Raw genomic sequence first — 22,117 nt, forward strand, 5'->3', positions numbered from 1 at the left:
GGGGCCCCGAGAGATCCTGTGGAGACCCCCCGCTTTGGTGCATAGGTATTGTCAATGTTATGTTAGCCCCTGAAATTTAGGAATGGCTTATTACTGCTCTAACCTACCTTATCCCAACCAAGCAATGCCAGCCATGGGCCTTTTTATATCATCTGTTGACTCAGCATAAAGGGCCCTGTTACCCTTTTCTCTATATCAAGCTGACCTCAGGTCCCATTGAAAAGGCCACAATCAGCTTTATGACCATATATTTCCCAGGTGCCCTCAGAAGGAGGAGGAAAGGAGAAGAGGGTCAGAGAGAGCTCACATTCTGCAGCTTGCTCAGAGAATGGCTGCAGGGAAGGCACCCAGTCTGAGGAGCTGGTGGGCCATTCCAGGCTATTCCAATAGCACCAACGGCCCCAGGCCAGGCTGGGGAGAAGCAGCAGGGCTAAGTCTCTGAGCAGGAGGAAAGACGCTCTAGCTGGACCCACTGCTCTCTGTGTCCTTCCTCTGTCTCAGCCTTCCCGGCAATGGCAGGCTGACAAAGAGGGCCCTAACGCTTCCTGGCTGTGACAGCACCTTAGTGAATTATTACTCATTTCCCCCTGATTCTCTGTGCATTTCACACAGAGGCAGAATTATAAATTAAAACCGGCTGTCACTGACTTTGAGCATCTCTTCCCATTTATACCCCCCTGAAGAAATCATTTTCCCCCAAGCCCCGCATGTTCCTCTGATTAAAAATCCAAAAGCTAAGGAGATCTTTCTGTTTTATTTTTTATGCCCCCTCAAGGGACCCCACATCCACTTCTTTTGCAAAAACTAACTGGTAGCTGGAAGTGACCTTCCATGAAGCGTCCTTTACAAGTGTGCTTTCAACCAGGAACCATGATGGAAGATTCTAGCAGGCAATGGCTCCTGGTAGAAGGAGGAGCTGGGTTGAAGCCTTTTACAGCTTATCACTCCCTCCTTCCCCTTTTAGAAGGCAGAGACAGAGAAGTCCGCCCAACTATGGATGTCGATACCTCAATGGTCCTGGGATCTGGATCCCTGGTTCTAGCCCTAACCTGCTGCTTTCCGCTGGGGACTCTAGGCAAGGCACTTCTTTTCCTCAAACACTTAGCTCCCTCATCTGTAAAATAGGGTAATAGTAGTGTCTATTTCACAGGGCTGTTTTGAGGGTAAAATAAGGCAGAGTGTGGAATTTTGTAAACAGAGTTGAGCAAATACAGAGTGGTGGTGGCATTACTAGTCATTGTTCACTCCTGGCTCAGGGGACCTTGTCAGAGGATGAATTGACATAGCCAACACTGCCCTGGGGGCAGAGACAGGTCCCTCAGCTGCCTCTCTAGAAATGCCCATGGTAGCTCTGCCTATGCCTTCCACCTGAACAGGAATGAGGAAAGCTATTGGAACTCTCCACCTTCTGGAAGCCCACCCTTGTCCTAGCTTTGCACAGGATCCAGGGTGAGCTGGGATTGGAAGCCACTTTGTTTACAGCTGATTGAATAAAGAGGAATTAGACAAAATAGTTGGGTCGGTGGACAATTTATGTGATTCTGAAAACCTTGCAGAGTGGGATGAGGTGCAGGAGGAGAGGGTTACTGCCACTTGCCAGCACAGCAGGTGTGTGCTCAGGGAGAAGCCACTCCCAAGGAAGCTGGTGGGGTGGGGGACATCAGAACCCTTGATGGATTAGGCCAGGTTTGGGACACTGCTGTCAGGGCCAATGGCTGAGCACAACGTTGGCACACAGAGTTGAGTACAATGGTTTCAACTCCTTTGATGATGCCTTTCTCCTCTCATTCACCCCAAGCACCTACTCAGCGCTTGCCACGCTGTAGGACTGACATACTTATTTGCTGAATACAAGGGGAGTGGATTCAGGCATCTAACCCTTCACTATTCAAAATGTGGCTGAAGGACCAGCCACACCAGCATCACCGGTGAAACTGTTGGAAGTGTGCAACTCAGGTCCACCACCCCCATCACCACCTACTGAGTCAAAAATCTGCATTTTTAATGGTTTCCAGGTGGTTCCTAGGCACCTTGGTGGCTGAGAAGCACTGCCCTATCTGATCCTCTTACTTCACTGGCTGAATGGCCAAGTCAGGCTATGTGGGGGTCAATCAATCAATCCTGCAACATTTGGCAATTATGACACCTGATTCCATTGTAAGAGAGACAAATTGGTAGGGTCACGAAGATGTGGCCTCAGCAGAAGTTACAGGAAGCTGCCAAGTGTAAACTCCAGGCCAAATGACACTACTTCTTTTCCTTCCTGCATGACAGCTCTGTTAACATTTTTGATAAATACGTGTTATACATTTCCATGAAAATTTAGAGTCATGGGAAAAAATGCTAGAAGAAATACATCATCATATTATGGTTATTTCTGAATGTCTGAGAGGGAGGATTACAGGCAGTAGTTATTTTCTCCTGTGTACTTTTCTAGTTTTTCCAAATATTTTACAACCAACATGTTTTATTTTACAATAAAGAAATAAACTTTGAAAAATTGCTTTTGCCTGTCAGGAAGAGAATCCCCACCAAACAGATGAGATTGTTGGTTACGTGAAGGGGAAGTGAGTCAGTGACCTATCAGGGGACAAAGTGGAGACACCTGACCCTTTTCTGGGGCATGCCACACCACTGAAGCTGTTGTTTGACACACAGGGAACCCTCAACACACCCTTTTACGGGTTCCAGTGTTCCAGGATATCTCACTTGGATCAGCAATGCTTAACTGGAAAGCAGGAAGGAGGATGGCATGTGTTTGTGGTTTGAAGGATGTGGTGTGAATGGACACATTCATGATTCGATGCAGAAGGGCAAGGCACTGCCACCTCCATGTCAGGTCTCCCACTTATCCTGGCTTGAAATGTTGCTCCAGGTTGAGTGTAATAATCTGAATGAAGCTGTGTGTGGACTTCCTTCTGGAGCAAGTGTGGGGAGTTGAGGCTGGGGTTGATGGCATACAACCTACTCCACCCACTCCCCCCAAATTCCAGCCATGGCAGGGCATAGTTGACTGCATTGGCTAGAGATTCATGACCCTCATGCAGGTTCCTTAGAACTGGACATTCCCAGCAAGGCTTGGGTGACCAGCTTCCCAGAGAAGACGTTCTAACAGGTTCCAGACTACCTGGTAAGGATGAGGTCCTAAATGCATCACAAACATCAAGACATCAGTGGGTGTCATGTTCCAAGTCATATTACAGCGAGGAAATAGGCCCAGAGGGTGAAGATAAATGACCTGAGGCCCCCTCTCCCCCACTTAGAAATGTGGTGGCAGAGCCCTGGACCTTCCCTGACTTTTTCCCTTCCTCCTCTTTTTCCTGGGTAGATACGTAGCTAGTGTTGGGCTTGCATAATCAACCACTGGAAACTCAGATAACAAATGAGTCTGGCTTGCAGTGGTTCACGCTGGCTAACAGCTTCATGGACTTTAGCTTCCTCATCTCTAAGAAGGGTATAGTAGCATCTCATAGGATTGTTCTGAGGACGAAATAAATTCATATATGAAAAGTATCTGGCACCCAGTAAATGCTCAATAAGTCTTCTTCTTCTTCTTCTTCTTCTTCTTCTTCTTCTTCTTCTTCTTCTTCTTCATGGGGATGTTTTCTAGAATCAACACTGGTCAATGTGATGGGAAAACTGCAAAAACGCCAGACAAAATGGGACACACTAGAAAGGAAAGAATATTTGCTAAGAGTACTGCCAAGATCAGAGTGGCAAAAAGATCGAAATAACCCTCCTTCTGAATTGAACTTCTCTTCCTAGCAACTGATTTCTGTAGCAAAGAACTCAGTAGGGGTTTCTCCAGGGTAGAACTGTCATTCTGAGAGCTGGTCAGAGCAGCTTTTCAAGTGTGGCTGGAAAGGTCTCTGGGCCTCAGGAACCTGCCCTCCATTCTGGAGCCAGGCTGTCCTCAAGCTTGGAGTTGGCCTTGGAAATCCATTAACAGCAGCCCTAGAATGGTAAGAGAATGCCCTGAGCCTACAGTAATGGGCTGGATCCCACAGACTCATCACTCTAATCATGGCTCTGTTCCTGACATGCTGTGTGACCCTGAACAAATCAATTACCTTCTCTGTGCTTTCATTTTCCCAATTGTAAACCAGGGCATGGCTGGCCTGACCTGTGTCCCAGCTGGGAAGTGGGAATCAAAAAACTTTAAAAAGGCAAAAGCAAAATCACACAGCTCAGATGCACTGCTGGAAACACTGCAGAGACCAGTAACTAGAGAGACACACGCAGACCCCTGCCCAGGACAACATGGGTGGGCTGGCTTCATTTTGGTCCACATGTCGAGTGAGAGCTTTGTGAAGAAAGGCCAGGAACAGTGTGGGATAAACAAAGGGCTTACCTGTAAGTCTTTACTGAGTTTTGTCTAAACAACCACAATTCCATCATTATTGGAAAACTTCACTGGGAAGTTTTATCTAAAAAGGAAGTTGTTCAAATTGAAAAATGGATTTTCTTTATTGCTTCATTTAAAAGAGAATAAATAAAACCTTTTCTCCCCCAAGGGAAAACCTGTCCTGCAGGTGATATGGGGGATACTGTTAACTTTTTAAAGCTATTTTGCAGGCCACAATGTCTTAGGGCCAGTGCCTCTGAGGGGCGAGGCATTTGCTCCTGTGTCTGGGCCCCAGTGTACCCCAGGCATGCATGTGCTACATCCTTTCCCTACTGCAACTCTGTGGCTTCGGTCCTTTCCCCTGTGCTGGATTTTCAGCAGTCGAAAGACAGGTGCCTGTTATTCATCCCTGCTGTGGGCTCTAGTACATTTTGTAGCTCACAATATATGTGTTTTATAAGTGTTTGTGCTTTCCCTGGCATAAATGTAAAAACCTCTCGAGTGTATACTCGTAACCAGGCAGCTGCCGAGAACACCGGATTCGGGTGGAATGAGCACTGGGCTGGGAGTCTAACCCTGCCCCCAGCTATCAGTGAAATCTCAGCAGTTGGTTTTGGTCCATGGAAACCAAGTGTCCTGACTCATTTAGTCATTTGAATCAACAAATAGTGACCACCTATGCTGTGCCAGGAGATACTGGTATGGGGAAGAGAAACAGATCCAATCTGCCCATGGTGGGGGAGAGAGATGTGGAAACCACCTCCAGGAAATGGAATAGGTACACACCCACTAGCATGGCAGAAATGAAAAGACAGATTGTAATAAGTGTCGATGAGGATGTAGAGGAATTAGAAACTTCATACATTACTGGTGGAACGTCACATGGTGTAGCTACCTTGAAAAACAGCCTGGAAGTTCTTTTAAATGTTAAATACAGGGGTGCCCAAGTGGTTCAGTCAGCTAAGTATCTGACTCTTGATTTCGGCTCAGGTCATGACCTCATGATTCGTTGAGTTCAAGCCTTGCACTGGGCTCTGGGCTGACAGTGCAGAGCCTGCTTGGGATATTGTCTCTTTCTCTCTCTCCCTCCCCTACTCTCTCTCTCTCTCAAAATAAATAAATAAACTTAAAAAAAATGTTAAATACAGTGTTGACCCCGCAATTTACTCCTAGGCATGTACCCAAGAGAAAAGAAAACATCTGTCTATATAAAAATTTGTACAGGAATGTTCAAAGCAGCATAATTCACAACAGCCAGAAAGCAGAAACAACCAAAATACCCATCAACCGATGAATAGATGAACAAAATGTGCTAATAGACATACAATGAAATAGTACTTGGCAGTAAAAAGGAATGAGATCCTTACACGACACAACAAGAATGGGCCTTGAAAACATTATGCCGAGTGAAAGAAGTTAATCACAAAGAATACATATTGTATGATTCCATTTATATGAAATGCCCAGAATAGGCAAATCTATAGAAACAGAAAGTAGATTAGGGGTTGCTTAGGGCTAGAGGCCCCTGGGGGGGAGTAGGGGAGGGGAGATTGGAGGGAAATGAGGAAAGATTGCTAGGGGTTACCTTTGAAGTGATAAAAATGTTCTAAAATTAGATTGTGGTGATGGTTGCACAGCCTTGGGACTATACTAAAAAACACTTATGTGTCCAATTGAAGTGGGTGAGTTGTATGGCATATGAATTGTATTTCTAAAAAGCTGTTAATAAAAAAGAAGGGACACGCAGTGGATGGATGGATACACCAACGGAGGGAGTCGAGAGGAAAAGCCAGCTGTATTTGTTGGCATGGTACTTGTGGGAGGCATTAGAGGAGGCTTCCCAGAAGGACTGACTCTGGAGGTGACCCAAGGAGGAAGGGGCACTCTGGCCAGGGGTATCGCACGAGCAAAGCCATGGAGGTGTGCTGGAGCGGGGAAGGGGTCTGATCCAGCAGGCGCTGAGGCACACGGAAGACCAGGAGGATTGGAGGGCTAGGTGGGTGGTGGAAGATAAGGCCTGAAAAGGGAGGGGAGTCTGGGCACAGGGGGGCTCATGTTCCTGAGTGAGGCTTTATCCTGCACACCTTCTCTGTGCCACTAGGATGCTGACAGCATGAGCTACATGATCTTGTTTGGTTCTTAAATTCTGTGCTCCTGTTTCTAGATGCAGATCTTGGCTCTGTCTCTTGGAGACTGTGTAGCTTTTGGAAGTCGTCACTGACGGCACACAGGTAGCACTGGGTGTAAGGGAGGGTGTCTAAGTTCTCGTGCCCGGGGTGATGGGGGCAGGGGGGTGTAGGTGCGGGCTGGGCTGGGGTGGGGGGCAGCCCCATCTACTCACTGCACAGCTGGCCCTCGTCTTCTCCCTGGGCGCAGTCCCGGTGGAAGTCGCAGGCCTGCCCGAGCTGGAGGACTGTCCCATTCCAGCAGGTGAAGGAACTCTGCAAGGCCATCTTGGAGCCCGGGGATGTTCCTGGAGAGCACACAGAGACACATGCCCCTGGTCAGTTCGGGTGGCGCTGTGGGAAGGCTCAGGGACAGCATCACTCTGCCCTGCCCTTCACATCCCAAGGTCTGGCTGACACGCCCAATCTGGCTACACGCAGGGCCAACCAACACCAGGAGGCCAAGAGGAAGGCAAAGCCCTAACACCCCGTCCCTAAACCCCCACTTTCTAGTGATGGTGAATAGCAGAGTGGGCCTAGGTAGGTCCACATCCCCCCAGCACTCTGGGGGTCCTCCACCCCTGGCTTCAGTGTGCCAGGTGGAGAGCCTGTAGTCTCATCTGCACACATACAGCTATACCCACGAGGTCAGGTTTGGGGCATATCTGGTCCAGTGTATCTCCCACAGTTCTTGACTCCAGATGTACCACTGGAGTGGTTCTAGAAACATACAGCACTTTCTGTTGTTGGACCAGCTGTGTGATGCTGAACCTATCTCTCCTCTCTCTGGCCCTCTCTCTGGCCCTCCCCATCTATAAAAGGAGGGATTTTGATGATATTTCTAAGGTCCATTCTAAAATTTTTATATAAATCATAAATCTCATATAAATCATATTATCCAGTGGCAGAAGAGAGAAGGAGCCATTTATAATGAACCTATTAGCAGCTATTTGTTTCTGTGTCAAGAACAATGGGTTATAATAATGAATTAACCTGTGACCCCAGAGAACCAGGCTTAAGTTGGCCTGGACCGGCCTGCCCTGCTAAATGGGGAACTTTGCCTGGAGACCACCTAGCAAGGGCCTGGCTTGTTTTTCTGTTTTTCTGAGTGTGCCTCCTGCCAGGTAGCTCTTGGTTTGGGGGGATGGGGGCAGCCTTTGGCTCCCGTGGAGATAAGCAGGCAGGGCCCACCCGGGCCGACCCCCCAAGTCCAGTGGCCTTGCACTCTGTCCTCTTTTCTAGCTCCTTCCGCATGGCAGCTGGTGCCTCAGCAGTCTCCCCACCCCCATCCCACCTGCCTCAATGCTCAGCTGGGTGGGGGTGAGGGTGACCAGGATTCCCACTTGGCTGGGTTCCACAGCCTCTCTGAGCTTCATATATGGGGAGGGGGGGATGTTTCTCCAACCCTGGTTGTGAGCTTAGACTCCCCTTTGTTAAATTTCATTTCAGTGCAACCTCCCAGCTGATTGTGATGTGGTACTCTCCAGGTTAGCTCATCGTTAATATCTAAAATTCCGGGTTAAGCGTCCGACTTTGGCTCAGGTCATGATCTCACGGTTCGTGGGTTCGAGCCCTGCGTCGGGCTCTGTGCTGACAGCTCAGAGCCTGGAGCCTGTTTCAGATTCTGTGTCTCCCTCTCTCTCTGCCCCTCCCCCACTTGCACTCTGTCTCTCTCTGTCTCAAAAATAAACATTAAAATAAATATCTAACATTCTATGATTTTCTGGTTCATTTCAGTTGCAACTGAAACTAACATCAAGTCCAGCCTGTTTACATCTAGAATCATCTCTGTACTGACTCAGCACATCTGGCTCTGTGAAGAAGCTAGGCATGTCCTCACAGTACCCATTTCCTAAGTGGGGAAACTGAGTCAGGGCAGCTGAGTGACTTCCCTAAAGCTGCTAAGTGGGGTGCGGACCCAGCCTGTCAGACTGCAAAGCTGCTCTCTCCATCTCACAGGCCAGTCCAGATAAGGCTTAATTTGTCAGTGGTTGGCACATGGCCACCAACATTCTCAGATGGGCCTCCAGCCTGGCTTGGTGTTCTGTGTAACTGTGGGCATGGAAAACACAGGCCCTGCTTCCTTCAGGGGATCACATCCAAACTTTTTTCCCTGCTCTGCAAGGTCCTCTGTGCTCTGGGCCCCAATTTCCTTTCCTGTCTCACTTCTCACTGTCTCTCTGCACAAACCTGTGCTCAAGCCTCATTTGCTGTTCATTCCATGCAACGTGGCCCTAGAACATGTGTGTGTGGTCCCATCTTCTTCATTAAGTTGTTCGGGCATCTGTGTGCTGTCCCCCCAGCCCTAGCCAGTGCCTGGCCCCTGCGAGGATTTGTGAAAAGCATGCACATTAGATTACCCTGCCTGCAGTAAGCTGAAAAATGACACGCCCCCCCCCCCCCAAATAGTCATATCCTAATCCCCCCAAACCTGGAATATGTTCCTTTATGTGGCAAAATGGGGATTAAGTTAAGGTTCTGTAGATGGGGAAATTATCCGGATTATCCAGGTATGATCACAAGGGGTCTTAAAAGAAAGCAGCAAGAAAGTCAAAGAAAGAAGCAGAAGATGTGATCATGGAAGCGAGTCTGGAGAAGTGTGAAGAATGGGTCACATGCCAGGGAAGGCAGGCGGCTTCCAGAAGCAGGAAAAGGCGAGACAACTTATTCTTCCTGGGAGAATCCAGAAGGAGCTGGCACTGCCACTAAGCTGATGTTAGCTCAGTGAAACTGATGTCTGACTTCTGCCCATAGAGAATAAAAGGGTGTTATCTTAATGTGGTGGTTTGTTACAGCAGCCACAGGAAGCTAATACACCAGCTAAACCCACTGGCTTTAATACTCCAGCTCCAGTCACTGGCTAAGTCAGCTGAGGCCCAGCATGCATGGCTTTAGATCAACTCCTCTGTTCCATAGCTTGTTTTGTGACCTGTGGTTCTCTGGACTAGACATTCTCTGCCTTTCCTCCCCACACAGAAGAAACGCCCCCACTATCCATCCCTGCACCACAAGACAGCCTAAACAATGTGTCCACCAAATCCCTTACTAAATCCAACCGCAGGGGCTGCGCAATGGAAAGTCTCCCCATCCCAGTTCCCAAAACTCAACAGTGGGCTCAAACTAAAAAGGGAATGACAGGAGACGCAATGCTCATTTTCAAAGGTAAGGTGCCAAATTCATTTTATAGCCTTAATTCTGCGTATGAATTTTCCACTTGTCAGGCTTGTCATCTTGGAAGCTGAGAAACACAGTGCTTCTAGGAGACTGGTGCTGGTCCCCAGAAAGTGCAGTCTCTCTCTCCCCAGGCAGACCTGGAGGAGGGGTGTCCTCCCTGAAGCTTTGACTGGAGGGGATTTTGCTGGGGGTGGCTGTGGACTTTGTCCCAGGAAACAAGAGCACATAGCAAGGCACCTGTCATCATATGTGGCATACCTGCTTCCTGCTAAGGACAGCACCGGGCACTTGACCTGCCTGCGCACTAACCTTATAGCTGCTGGGACAGGGCAGCTCTGTTGTTTCCATTTCATAGGGGGTAGTTCCCAGTTAAGTGAAGGTGAGGCGTGGTGGCCGGCAAATGGCCTCCAGCTGGGTGCTACTCCTGAAAGCAGACTGGTGTGTCCACTGTAGCTGGCGGACCCGGCCTGCTGGTGACATGCCTGTCCACTCTGCCCCTCCTTCAGGGCAAAGACTTTTTAGGATGACAGGAAAAATTCTCCTTTGTCTTCGCTTGTTGATTTCTAGTTTCCCAAACATTTTCTTCTTATGCTCTATATGTGACCATTAAATAATTAGGACCTTATTACCCTCACTCTCAGAACTACCAAAGGAAACATAAGCAAAATTAAAAAAAAAAAAAAAAAACGTATGGAGCAAATGAAAATTGTGTCATGTTTTATTCCCACCTTATGATTAGGCCTTGCTTTTTCGTTGTGTGTTTTCGTGAACACACGCATGTTTCACATGCCAGTTACTTGTCAATCCCTGAATAGGTCTCATACTTTCTTTTATATTCCTTCATTCAAAAAACATATGCCTATTGTTTAGAGTTTGAAACCAGCGTAAAAATAAACAAAAACAATGCTCAGAATTCCACTACCCAGATGCCATCATTTTTAACATCTTGTTTTTGGCCTATGCTTTCAAAGTGCATATAGTTGTGTCATACGTATACATGCCTTAAGATAATGAGGGTTATATCACAAGCTTTTCTCAGGGTTTAAAAATTCCCCATAAGAAGACTTTTTAATGACTACAGTCCTGTGTGATATGTACCATCATTTATTTAAACGTTATTCAATGACTGGATAGTTAGACTGTTTATAATAACACTTTGAAGAATATCTTTGAGCATAAACCTTTGCCCGCATTTCAGATTATTTTCATAGGATAGATTCCCAGAAGTGGAATTACTGAATCAAAGAGTATAAACATTTTAAAGGCCCTTGATACATATTGCCAAATTGCTTTCTAGAAGTTAATCCAATTTACACTCTCACCAGCTGTGTTCACACACGCACACCCCTCTTACTATATCCTGGCCAACCCTGAATATTAGCATGGTTTTTATTTTTAACTCAAAGTATTTCCCTGCTGTTTTATTTGTATTTCTTTGATAGTTAGTGAGCTGGATATTATTCCACATGTTACTAGCTTTATTTTACTCTCAGTGGACTTGCTCACTTCCTTTTGCCAATTTGTCTGTTAGGTTCTTTATGTTTTCCTGTTGAAGTGTAGGAGATTTTTTTTTAAAGTTTATTTATTTTGAGAGACAGAGAGCTTGAGCAAGGGAAGGGCAGAAAGAGAGGGAGAGAGAGAATCCCAAGCAGGTTCCACACTGTCAGTGCAGAGCCTGATGTGGGGCTCGAACTTACAAACCACAAGATCGTAACCTGAGCAAAATTAAGAGACACTTAACCGACTGAGCCACCAAGGTGCCCCAAAGTGTATGAGACTATTATTTTTTTATTAAAAGTATTTTTTTAACGTTTATTCATTTTTTGATAGAGAAGAGCGTGAGTGGAGGAGGGGCAGAGAGAGAGAGGGAGACACAGAATCCGAAGCAGACTCCAGGCTCCGAACTGACAGCACAGAGCCCGACGTGGGGCTTGAACCCACAGACTGTGAGATCATGACCTGAGCTGAAGTCGGACGCTCAACTGACTGAGCCATCCAGGCACCCCTGTATGAGATTATTAATAAGGATGTGGAATAATTGGTTGTATGTTTGACAATTTTCCCCCAGTATTCCGTGTGTATTTTTGCTCTGTTTATAATGCACCTTGATATGCAGGAGTTGTAAACTTGGACATAATCCAGAACTATCCATATCTTCCTTGGTGATTGATTCTTTGCCTTTTAGGCTTCCAGGCTTTCTTCCACATGGTAGGCAGTGAGTGGGTCACCATTGGTAGTCTTTGGGTTGTCCTGCCGTTGCTAAGGCTGCCCTGGCATCTGGGAACATCTTCTGCCAACTCACCATCTTTCAGCAATGGGGATCTAGATATTCCTGGCTCATGTGTGACACTTTCATGGATTGTCCCCTTCTCCCCCTTCCATGAACTGTCCTTTCACTTGGGCTTCTATGGCACACCACTTCTTGCTTGAACATGGAGGACATTCTCTTTTTTTAAATTTTATTAAGTTTATTTATTCATTTATGTTGAGAGAGAGAGAGAGAGGGAGAGGGAGAACAGAGAGGGAGAGAGAGATAGAGAATCCCAGTTAGGCTCTGCACCATCAGCACAGAGCTGGATGCAGAGCTTGAACCCACAAACTGTGAGATCATGACCTGAGCTGAGCTAAGAGTCGGATGGATGCTTAACTGACTGAGAAACCCAGGTGCCCCTGATGTGATACCTAGCTGTTTGTATGCCTGTCTTTCTCAGCAAACTGTAAGTGACTTGAAGGGAAGTCTTATCTACATGAGTTCCCAACAGTGCCCTCTACAGAGATCTTCCCATCCCAAAGTTTGGAAGTTGAACTGAAACTATGTATTTTCTGGGGCAGGTATTACTATGTTCATTTTATAGTTGAGAATATGAAGATTCCAAGTGCTTGCATGGCTTGCCAAGAGACTGGACACTTTGTTTTCTATCCTTTGTACTGTGGACACCCCCCTGGGCGATGGGTGTCATCAGGAACAGTGACAGGGAGTACAGAAGGGCAGGAAGCCAATATCCCTCCCCTTCGAACATAAGCCTCCACAAAGGAGGGGTCCAGTAGCTGGAAGGGAGTTCTGCTTCCACCCTCTAGATGCCCCCGAGTTTATCCCCAGGAACTCTCTCCTGCACAGCCGCAGCCCAGAGAACTGTCTGCTTCAGCCCTGCTTCTATCAACTCCTCCAATCTCCCTCCCCTGGCTGGAGGCTTCCAGGCTCCCTGATAGCTTCCTCCTCTGTACCATGGGGAACTTTATGCCTGTGAGAGATTCAATTAGATGGACGCCTGGTACTCTGATCTCTACTGCCAGCCCAAACTCAAAACTAATGAGGCGCAACAGGAAACAACCGCTCTGTCTTCCCAAGTTCTTTTCTTTATGGGGCCCATAAATTCCAAGGAGGAAAGTACCCTTGGTGAATGGTTTTAATCAAGGGCCCAAGTTTCCTAACAGCATCCCCTCTGTGGCTGTGAAATGGTCGTTCCAACTTGTGGAGTAGGTAGCCCGAGGGCCTGGATGATCACAGCCTGCTCCAGAGCAGTAAGGAAGGAGCTTCCTGATGGCACTTCATGACCACTTCCGGCCATGGTGTCAGTGATTCCTGGGAACCACTGAAACACCAATGTCATAATCACAGAAAGATTACGGAGAGCTGAGATCAAGTCACTCTGGGGAGAGTTGGTGCTTAAGGATTTTTGGTTAATAAGGGTCTTCTTTTCTGGGAATGTATTTATTACCTTTGGAAAGGCAGTTCTTTCCAGAATGACATCAAAGGCACTGGAGGTAGTAAATTGTCTACCATTCCCTACCCTTCTATAGCATTTAAACAACTTGCCATGTGCTTTCCTAATCCTTCTTTGTTCGAACCTCATAAACAACTGGCAGAACATTTATTATTATCCCCATCTGATTAATCAAAAGAATGAGGATTTGAGAGATTAAACAATGTAGAGAGAAATTCTTTTTAATCAGTAAGGTACAACAAAATGCAACTGGTTACTTGCTAGGTGCTTTGCCTGAGGTCTCACAGCTAGTAAATCACAGGGGAAATGCCCAGAACTGGGTCACACGATCCCAGGTGGAATCACTCTCCAAGGACTCAGATTCCGTTACCTTCTGGAGCAGCTCCCTAACTGCCCATGGGAGTCACTTGGGAAGTTAGAAATACTGTTGATGTTCAGACCCCATCTGAATCAGTGAAATCAGTCTCTCTGGAGGAGGGTCCCTTGGCCCCGGTGATTTTAGAAGCTTCCCGGGTGATTCTCAAAGGCATAGGGTTGAGAACCACTACCTTGGAGGGCTGGAGGATCTGCCCCTGAGCATCTGTGTGTCTCAGGTGAATCCTTTACCTCCATGGTTCTCCAGCGCCCCCTTGGTACAGTGAGAGAGTAACTTCAAACCCAACCTCCAAGACCCCTTCCATAATTGACATCCTGATTCTGGGGTTCTAGCAATGGTTGTTGACGGCTCTCTGGCAAAGGTTGATTTGATATAGTTGGTGCCATCTTTATTAATGTTCACCACTTAATGCCTCTCCCCTGAAGCCTGATGCCCTGCTGGGTAGGCATCTTTACTGAGCCACTCACTTGCCCAGCAATCTTCCCTTGGTTGCCTCATGTTGGCTTTTCCTGTCTCAGTCATCTGTCATCTGTACCCTGGAACATCTCTCCTGAAACAGCAAACAGAATGCCACATTTGCCCATTTATCTCCTCTGTGGATGTAGTAGAAACAAGTTCAGATTTGCACGAGAGACATGTGTGTCCCAGGTCAGGTACATGAGTTGATCTTCTGCACCATGGGGGACTTAGTGAGTTCACTCCCTGGGAATGACTCCTTTTCCCTAATTGTGCATTCAGAACAGACACCCATACATGCTCACCTCCTTCAGTTACGTCTTGGAGATTTGATGCCATGGACACAACTCTCCTAACTCAAATTTCTTTTTTAAATGAATGTCAAATTTTAGGGCGCTTAATTAATTTTTAATTAAGGTGATTTATGTGGCATTAAAAAAGGCACATTTGTATCAGCTTTTGGGCCATCTCCCACCTGCTTGCTCTTGCCTAACCGATGTCACTCGTTAAAGGGCGAAAAATTGAGTGCTGTGTCAGCGAGAAGGGGGTCTTGTTTTTAAATTAAAGAGAAGGGGAGATGATGTGTGGGGAGGAGGCTGGCTTCCAGAGGGCGGGGAGGTCAGGAGCGGGGCTGGAGCTGGAGCCCAGGGGTGGAACAAAGCTCCCACCTGCTGGTGGAAACTTCATGTTTTCCAGGACAAGGAGAACCTAGTGCTCAAGGGTAAATAAGCCCAGAGACGTGAAAATGGATGGTGACATGATAAGGATGTGGTCAAATAGTGTGAACAGACTAATAGCTGCTGCCACCATGCTGATGTTAATGGGGGTGTTGGAAGGCCTGCGGACTGTGTAAATTAAGCCTGGCAGAGGCCAGTCTTGCTGAGGGCTTTGGGCCTCGTAAATTATAGTTGGACAACCTCATTAAAGAACTGGCATCTTGGGCTCCTACTCAAAATGCAAACTGGTGAGGAGAGGGCCTGAGTATTGAGGGCCCCAGTGGGCTGGGTAAGAAAGCACCCTGCTGGGAGTCAGGAGGGCTGGTTGGAGGCCTGACTCTGCCACTAGGCCTCAGAGGTCATGAGCATATCACTTCTCTGGGCCTCAGTTTCCTTGTTTGTAGACCCTCTGCAGCCAGCCATTCACATTCACTGTGGGCTTAGGCTACTGCATTGACGGTGTGTCCACAGAGCCTCTGCATCAACATCACAGAGAAACTTGGTAACCATGTTGCTTCCTGGGCCTCACTGCAGACCTACAGAGTCAAAATATCTGGGGGTGAGACTTTGGAACCAGCATTTTCTACAAGCTCCCTGGGTGACAACTGGTACACTAAAGTCTAAGAACTTCTAGGGTTGGAGGAATAAATGGATCTTCAGTTCCTTGTCCCCTGGAGAAATCCGGAGCCTCCCAGCACCACCCATTCTCTCACCATGACAACTTCCTCCTTGGTCCAGGGTTCTTAGGGTTCCCTTCACACCCAGATTCCATTTCTATTATTGTTCCAGCAGGCCCAAGGCATCACTAGCTAGTGGTGTGAATTCTGACACAGTTTATAGGGCCTCTCCCTTCTGTAAGTTGCGGATGCTATCTAATTTACAGGGTTTTTGTGAGGACCAAATGAAACTATACACATAAAATAGTACGTGGGTCTCTTATGAGCTAATTTCAGAGAACAACCCAGGGTGTTGGGGAGAATTGGCCATGGAGGGTGAGTGGGAAGGGGACAATGATGGGGTTGAATAGGCCAAATCTTGGGGTCAGACAATACCTTTGGGAATCCCTCATATCCCACAGTAGAGCTGAACATCTACAGGGCCAGACCCTTCCAACAAAGCAATGACAGTGACAAACCCAATAGTAACCTGCAACACAAATAATAGCTATGAAAAATAATTGCAATGATGAATTTTCAAGATTATTTATCTCTGGAGTCACCCTGCCACCGGAGTTAGCTTTCTGATCCCAGTTCCCTTTAGGTCCTAATCCTAAATTTTTGCTGGTTTCCATGGCATTCAAACCAAATTGAGGCTTTGCACTCCTGCCACAGCCCACGTTCTCAGCTCCACTGTGTTCTTTTGTATCTAGCCAAACACCATGACTCACAGTTTCTTGAACATGCAGCCATGGCTACAACCTTTGTATAACCCTATTCTGGGGTCCAGAATCATCTTCTCTACCTGAGCAATTCCTCCTAACTCAGATGTCACTTTCCCGGGTTGCTTGTTCATCTTCCCTAAAGAAAGACACTTGCCTCCCCCTGGGGCACGCTGGTAATCGCTCCCTACCTTTAACTGCGCACTCACTTCCCCTGTTGGGTGATTATGTCTATGTTTTTAGTTTCTCTCGCTAAATTCTAAATTCTTTGAGGCAGGGGGCCTGTCTTGTTTTTATCTCCCAGAGAGTGCCTGGCACACAGCAAGCACTAATGAATGTATGTTGAAGGAGCGCAGAATAGATCACCAAGTGTAAGTAGAAGAATGGAGTGAGGTGGAATTTTCTTGCATTCTGGAAATTGCTAATTCCTTTAGGTTACACTGTAGACATCTCCCCTACCCTCCTCCCTGCCTCATTCAATTTTTGGTTTATTGAACAAATGTGTTCAGAGCTTCTACAAACAGCTGGCACTGGGGTTAGGAATAGTGAACAGAGGGGAACATGGGTGACCTAGTTTGACAGGTGGGCTGCATGAGTCCTCTCTGGGGAGGTGATATTTGAGCTGACACTGAAGGATCTGAGAGAGTCAGCCATGTAAAAAGGCTGTGGCAGAGCAGGAATGGCAATGCCCAGGGTGGGAGAAGATGCTCATGACTAGAAATAGAGCAAAGGCCGGTGTGGCTTGAACGGTCACAGAGGGTCAGGAGGGCCATGGGGAGGAAGGCAGAGGCCCAACCAGGCAGCACCTTGTGGGCTGAAGGAGCATGGAGTTTGCTTAGGGAGTTTAGACAAATCTCAAATTGTTTTCCAACAATCTGATTCGTTTTTAAAAAGATCATTCTGAGCAATTTAGAGAGAATGGCTTGGAGAGGCAACAGAACTGGGAAAACCAGTTTGTAGGCTGTGGAAACCGCCCAAGCAAGTGTGAGCCTGGTGACAGTCCTGGAGCTGGAAAGAATTGAGTGATGTGAGTTTCATGTTGGAGGTGACCCTGGCAGGGCCGGCCAATGGTCTGGAGGTGAGGGGGAGACAGGGACACCAGGGACACCAGGGACAGCACTAGGAATGAACTATGGCTGCCATATGACATGACAGAGCCACTGAGGGTTTGTTTCAAAATCCCAATTCCTCAGACAAAGTCAGTCTCTGTATAAACTTAGGGAGAAACACAAAGATTTGTGTAGGCCAGAAGAAAGCAGACTGTGTTTTGTTTTCATGGCTGAGCTCTCTTAAGAAATTAAAAAATTTCTCATCCCTTTGTACCCTCAACAGGCCCTTGATTTTGTTGCCTGGACCTTTCCCCAAGGTTTCTCTATGCGACATTTATCTTCATTGCTTTGCTGAAAAGACCCAGCAATAATTTTATTTTTAATATTATAAATGACCTCTGTGCACATTTACCATTAATCTCCCTGAAAAGCGGTGATATTTAACCATTCTGCACCACAGCACCCCATATAATATGTCGTTTTCTCCTCTTGTTTGTTCAGTAAGCAGTGAACAATTCCAGTAGCGCCTTGGAGAATTAGTACTAATCACAAACAAATTATAGCTACAACTGAGACCACAGGAGGGACTGTGCAGTAGAGAAAGCTGTTTGGAATGGAGAGCAGAGGTGAGTAGGGATCATTCGCACCGTGGGGTGTGGACAGGAGGACTGATCAGGTAGAACAGCCTCCTGAGGCAACAACTCCATGAAGGGGGCTGGGTGGATCCAGCCCCTTGAAGATGGGAGGTCACCTTGCTTCCATTCGATCCGTGGAAGCTGTGGTAGAAGGAATGGCTGATTGATGAAGAGACAAGAGAGCCACTGGGTGCTGATGCAGATATCAATCATGTTAATAACAACTACCACCCTCACCATTTATTGAGTGCCTGTCATCTCCTAGGTACTGTCTTAACAGCTATATACATTATTTTATTTAGATCTACAGCCACATATGAAGTAGTTATTATCTCTTTTTTACCGAGAAGGAAACTGGGACCCAAGGATTTGTAAAAACATTCCCAAGGTCATAGAGGCAGGATTTTATGTCTACCTGACCCCAAAGCCCATGTTCTTAATCAGTATGCTAGACCCCCCAGGTGGAAAGGCCATGTTAGAAGTCCCTGGAATAAATAAAGAAGGAGGATCACGGGCTGCAAGCAAGTGGGGCACCAGAGAGAGAATGCATGCAACAGGTTGGAGACTGAGGCCAGGCAAGCGAGTTGGCAGTCTCCGAGAACTGTGGAGGGGTACAGAGAGAAGCTAGCTGGGATTCTGGACTAGATTCTAGTTCCTCAAAGGGCTGGCAACACGTTTTTAGGGAAATGATGAACCCAGGTAGGTGCTAAGTCAGGGTCTAGGCATGGGGGAAGAAGATGGGACCTGAATATCCAGATTCATGGCTTGTACTGTGGGCCGGGCAAACATCTCTGTCAGGAATGTTTGGGGTCAAATACTTAAGGACAAGTACTTTGTAAACCACTGAGTGCTAGAAAATTGTTAAGATTTTATTTTTATTATTAAAACATTTGACATTTATACAGGATCTCACCAAAACCCTAAGAGGTTCACTACCTTACCTCCACATCTTTACTGAAGTGTTAACTTCTCAGTGAGGCTTTCCTGGTGACCTTATTTAAAATCTCTCCCCTGCTCTCACCCTAGACACTTTCTATGTCTCTTCTCTGCTATATTGTTTCTCCTTCTACTTACAATTGGGCAATATACACTTCTCTTATTAGTTCCATTGCTTGCCACTCTCCTACTAGCATTGGAGGAATGGAATCCCTAGTTCCTAGAACCGTGCCTAGCAAATAGTGGGTGCTCAGTAAACGTTTGCTGAAAAGAAGAGGTGAATACCTGTTTTTAACAAGTAACTTTGGGCAATGGATTCACATGCAGGATTTATGTTTTATTCACAATTACAATTGGTATTTCAGAGAAAAATTGGTATTTCAGAGAAAAAGGCCATTCACTGAAGAGACACTTCATGTATCCCCAACCCCCATGGCTACATGTGAACAAAGTTGGGATTTGTCCATATAAAAAGCAGATCATGTAGAAGCTCAGTGCAATGGCTGTGGCATTCCCTGTTTCTAAAGACCTCGCTCAAGTGCTGCCAACCTGTCCAGGATGATGGCTGCATACTCGTAAGCACAATGGAGCCCTAACTAGGGAGGTAATGAAGCTGGAGCAGGCGGAGGCTGCTGGGAGCATCAGATACAGAGGAGAGAGGTGATGGTCGATTCACAGTAAGGAGTGAGACTGTCAGAAAGTACTTCCCATTTGAGGCTGCGATCAACCTGCAAGCTCTCAGTGTTCAGTGGATAGGCTACTTCCAGCCAGAGTCAAGAGGAAGCTCTGTTTCCTCGGAGGAAATGTGAAGAGCTTCTGGGTTATTCAGTTTGTTAAGCAAAGACATCTGGAAGGGGGATAGAGTCTCCTATGAAAAGATCAAGGTCACTTGCTCTGGCTAGGAGTCAAGAATCACTTTGAATTTTTTTTCATTTTTAGTTTTTTTCTAAGACTCTCATCTTAGAGTCTGACCTTCTCAGAACCACAAAATTGAGAGAAACCTGGTGAAGAAGGAAAGCTGGGTAACAGGCAGGGAGGAAAGAAGAGAAATAATTAAAAGATGAAATGATATGCAGGGAGTACCTACTGTGTATCAGCCTTTTTTGGTGTGTATTATCTTTCACCTGATTCCTTACATGTACACCACTGAAATCTACAAGAAGTGAGTGATTTAAAATGGTCATTATATATACATACATATACATATATATACATATATGTATATATGTATATATACACGTATATATGTATGTGTGTGTGTGTGTGTGTGTGTGTATATATATATATATATATATATATATATATATATATATATCAAACTTGACAAGATGTGGAGAAGAAATTGAAACTTCTGCGCACTGTTGGGAGGAACGGAAAATGGCTTAGCTACTATTGAAAACAGTATGGTGGTTCCTCAAAAAATTAAAAGAAAATCACTACATGATATATACAATAGTATATATACATAATACAATATTATAATCCTTCAATAGGAAGGAGATTCTGACACATGCTACAACATGGGTGAACCCTGAGGGCACTATGCTAAGTGAAATAAACCAACCACAAAAAAGAGAAATACTGTATGATTCCACTTATGTGAGCTAACTAGCATAGTCAAATTCATAGATGGAGGGTGGAATGATGGTTTCCAGGGACTGGAGGGGAGGGAAAAATAGGGAATTGTTTCATGAGTACAGAGTTTCAATTTGCAAGATGAAAAAGTTCTGGAAATTGGTTGCACAATTTTTTAACTACTTTTACAATTTTTGACTATGTTTAACACCACTGAACTGTACACTTAAAAATGGTTAAGATGGTCAATTTTATGTTTTATGTTATGCATGTTTTACAATGATTAAAAAACAAGATGACTGATTATGCTGGCCTTCAGAATAGGCGCTAATCAAGATGGCAGGGCAAGAGGACATCAGTGAGGCCTAAAGAGAAAGCCTGTTGCTGTGGCCTCTCAAGGAGTTCAGGTTCTTCTTCTCTTTCTTCTTCTTTTAAATACCCCTTCTGTTTGGCTTCCAGTGGAATAAGATGGCATGTGAGGCAGTGGATGCAGCCAGAATGCACTAGCCTGGTGGTGAGGGTGCCTCAGATCTTCCCAGACATTGCCAGGTGCTAGGCCAGTGATGCTGGAATGGACATGTGCCTTCTCTGGGCCTTAGTCTGGTTATCTGTGAAATGATGGCTTAGACCAGGTGAACTCTAAGGGACCTTTATTCCCCCAACCTGAGGGTTGAGGTCTCAACTAACAACAGGGAACAGGGGAGAAGAGTTCCATATGTAGGAAGAAGGAGCAGGATGGGTTCTTGTGGGGGAGGGCACACAAGAGTGATAAATGTGGATGACAATTTGGAAAAGTTATGGGGACACTCCCAGCTCAGCTAGAATCCTCTCAGCACCCCAGTCTTGGTATTAAATGTGGGGCATGTCACACAGAGGGCTGCTTCAGGCCCAGCTGGTCTCTGGGCACACAGGGCTCCACTTCCACTTTTATGAGTATTTCCTGAACACTCAGGGGGGGTTTCTGCTGGTTACTGTATGCTTGAGAGTGAAGTGCTACTGAATTTACAGTTTCATTTGGAAAAAACAGGTGAGGAAGAGACAGGACTTGATGGGCCAGGTCTGTGAAGAAACCTACAGGATTGTTCATGCCCATGGGTCTTGGGCAGGCCTGCCCAGTCACAGGGGCACAGACACACGTGTCCTCTCAGCTCAGGATGGGTCCAGAGAGGAAAAGAGATCTTCCATGGAACTCCTAGGTCCAGGGTAACCTGTTTTGAATGGACCCAGGGGAAAATTTTTTAATTGTGTCACTGTCCTGAATCCTCACTCATCTTTGTAATTTGCTGAGCATGCACAGAAGCTAAGAAATAGGGCTGGTTTTGGAGAGAGAGGAACCAAATTTGAATTCTGACCCCACTATTTGGTCTTGAGCCAAGTACTCCATTGTCTTGAGCTTCAGCAATTACCTTACAGGGTTCTTTCCAGGCTTAGAACGACTGCAGGTAAGCATGAGTGTCCAGTACATAGGAAGAGGTTAATAATGGAAACTGAAGGAGAAAATACAGTCTCCACTCTTGAGCCCATCTTGTATGTTGGGGCAGGTATGTGGGCAAATAATAATAATATACCAATAATTATGCCAATAAT

At 46.2% G+C, this 22,117-nt stretch overlaps 1 protein-coding gene across 1 annotated transcript in view; it reads right to left on the bottom strand.

Annotated features, from left to right (window-relative positions):
- The window catches only part of ALK (ALK receptor tyrosine kinase), a 682,318-nt gene that overhangs the window by 118,343 nt on the left and 541,858 nt on the right, over nucleotides 1–22,117 (bottom strand). Inside the window, exon 6 of the mRNA XM_040496415.1 lies at nucleotides 6,687–6,818. Within this exon, the coding sequence (XP_040352349.1) occupies nucleotides 6,687–6,818 (132 nt within the window). The remainder of the gene's footprint in view (nucleotides 1–6,686; nucleotides 6,819–22,117) is intronic.

Source organism: Herpailurus yagouaroundi, unplaced genomic scaffold (genome assembly GCF_014898765.1).
Source record: "Herpailurus yagouaroundi ecotype Mexico unplaced genomic scaffold, PumYag 188, whole genome shotgun sequence".
Classification (NCBI taxonomy): domain Eukaryota; kingdom Metazoa; phylum Chordata; class Mammalia; order Carnivora; family Felidae; genus Herpailurus; species Herpailurus yagouaroundi.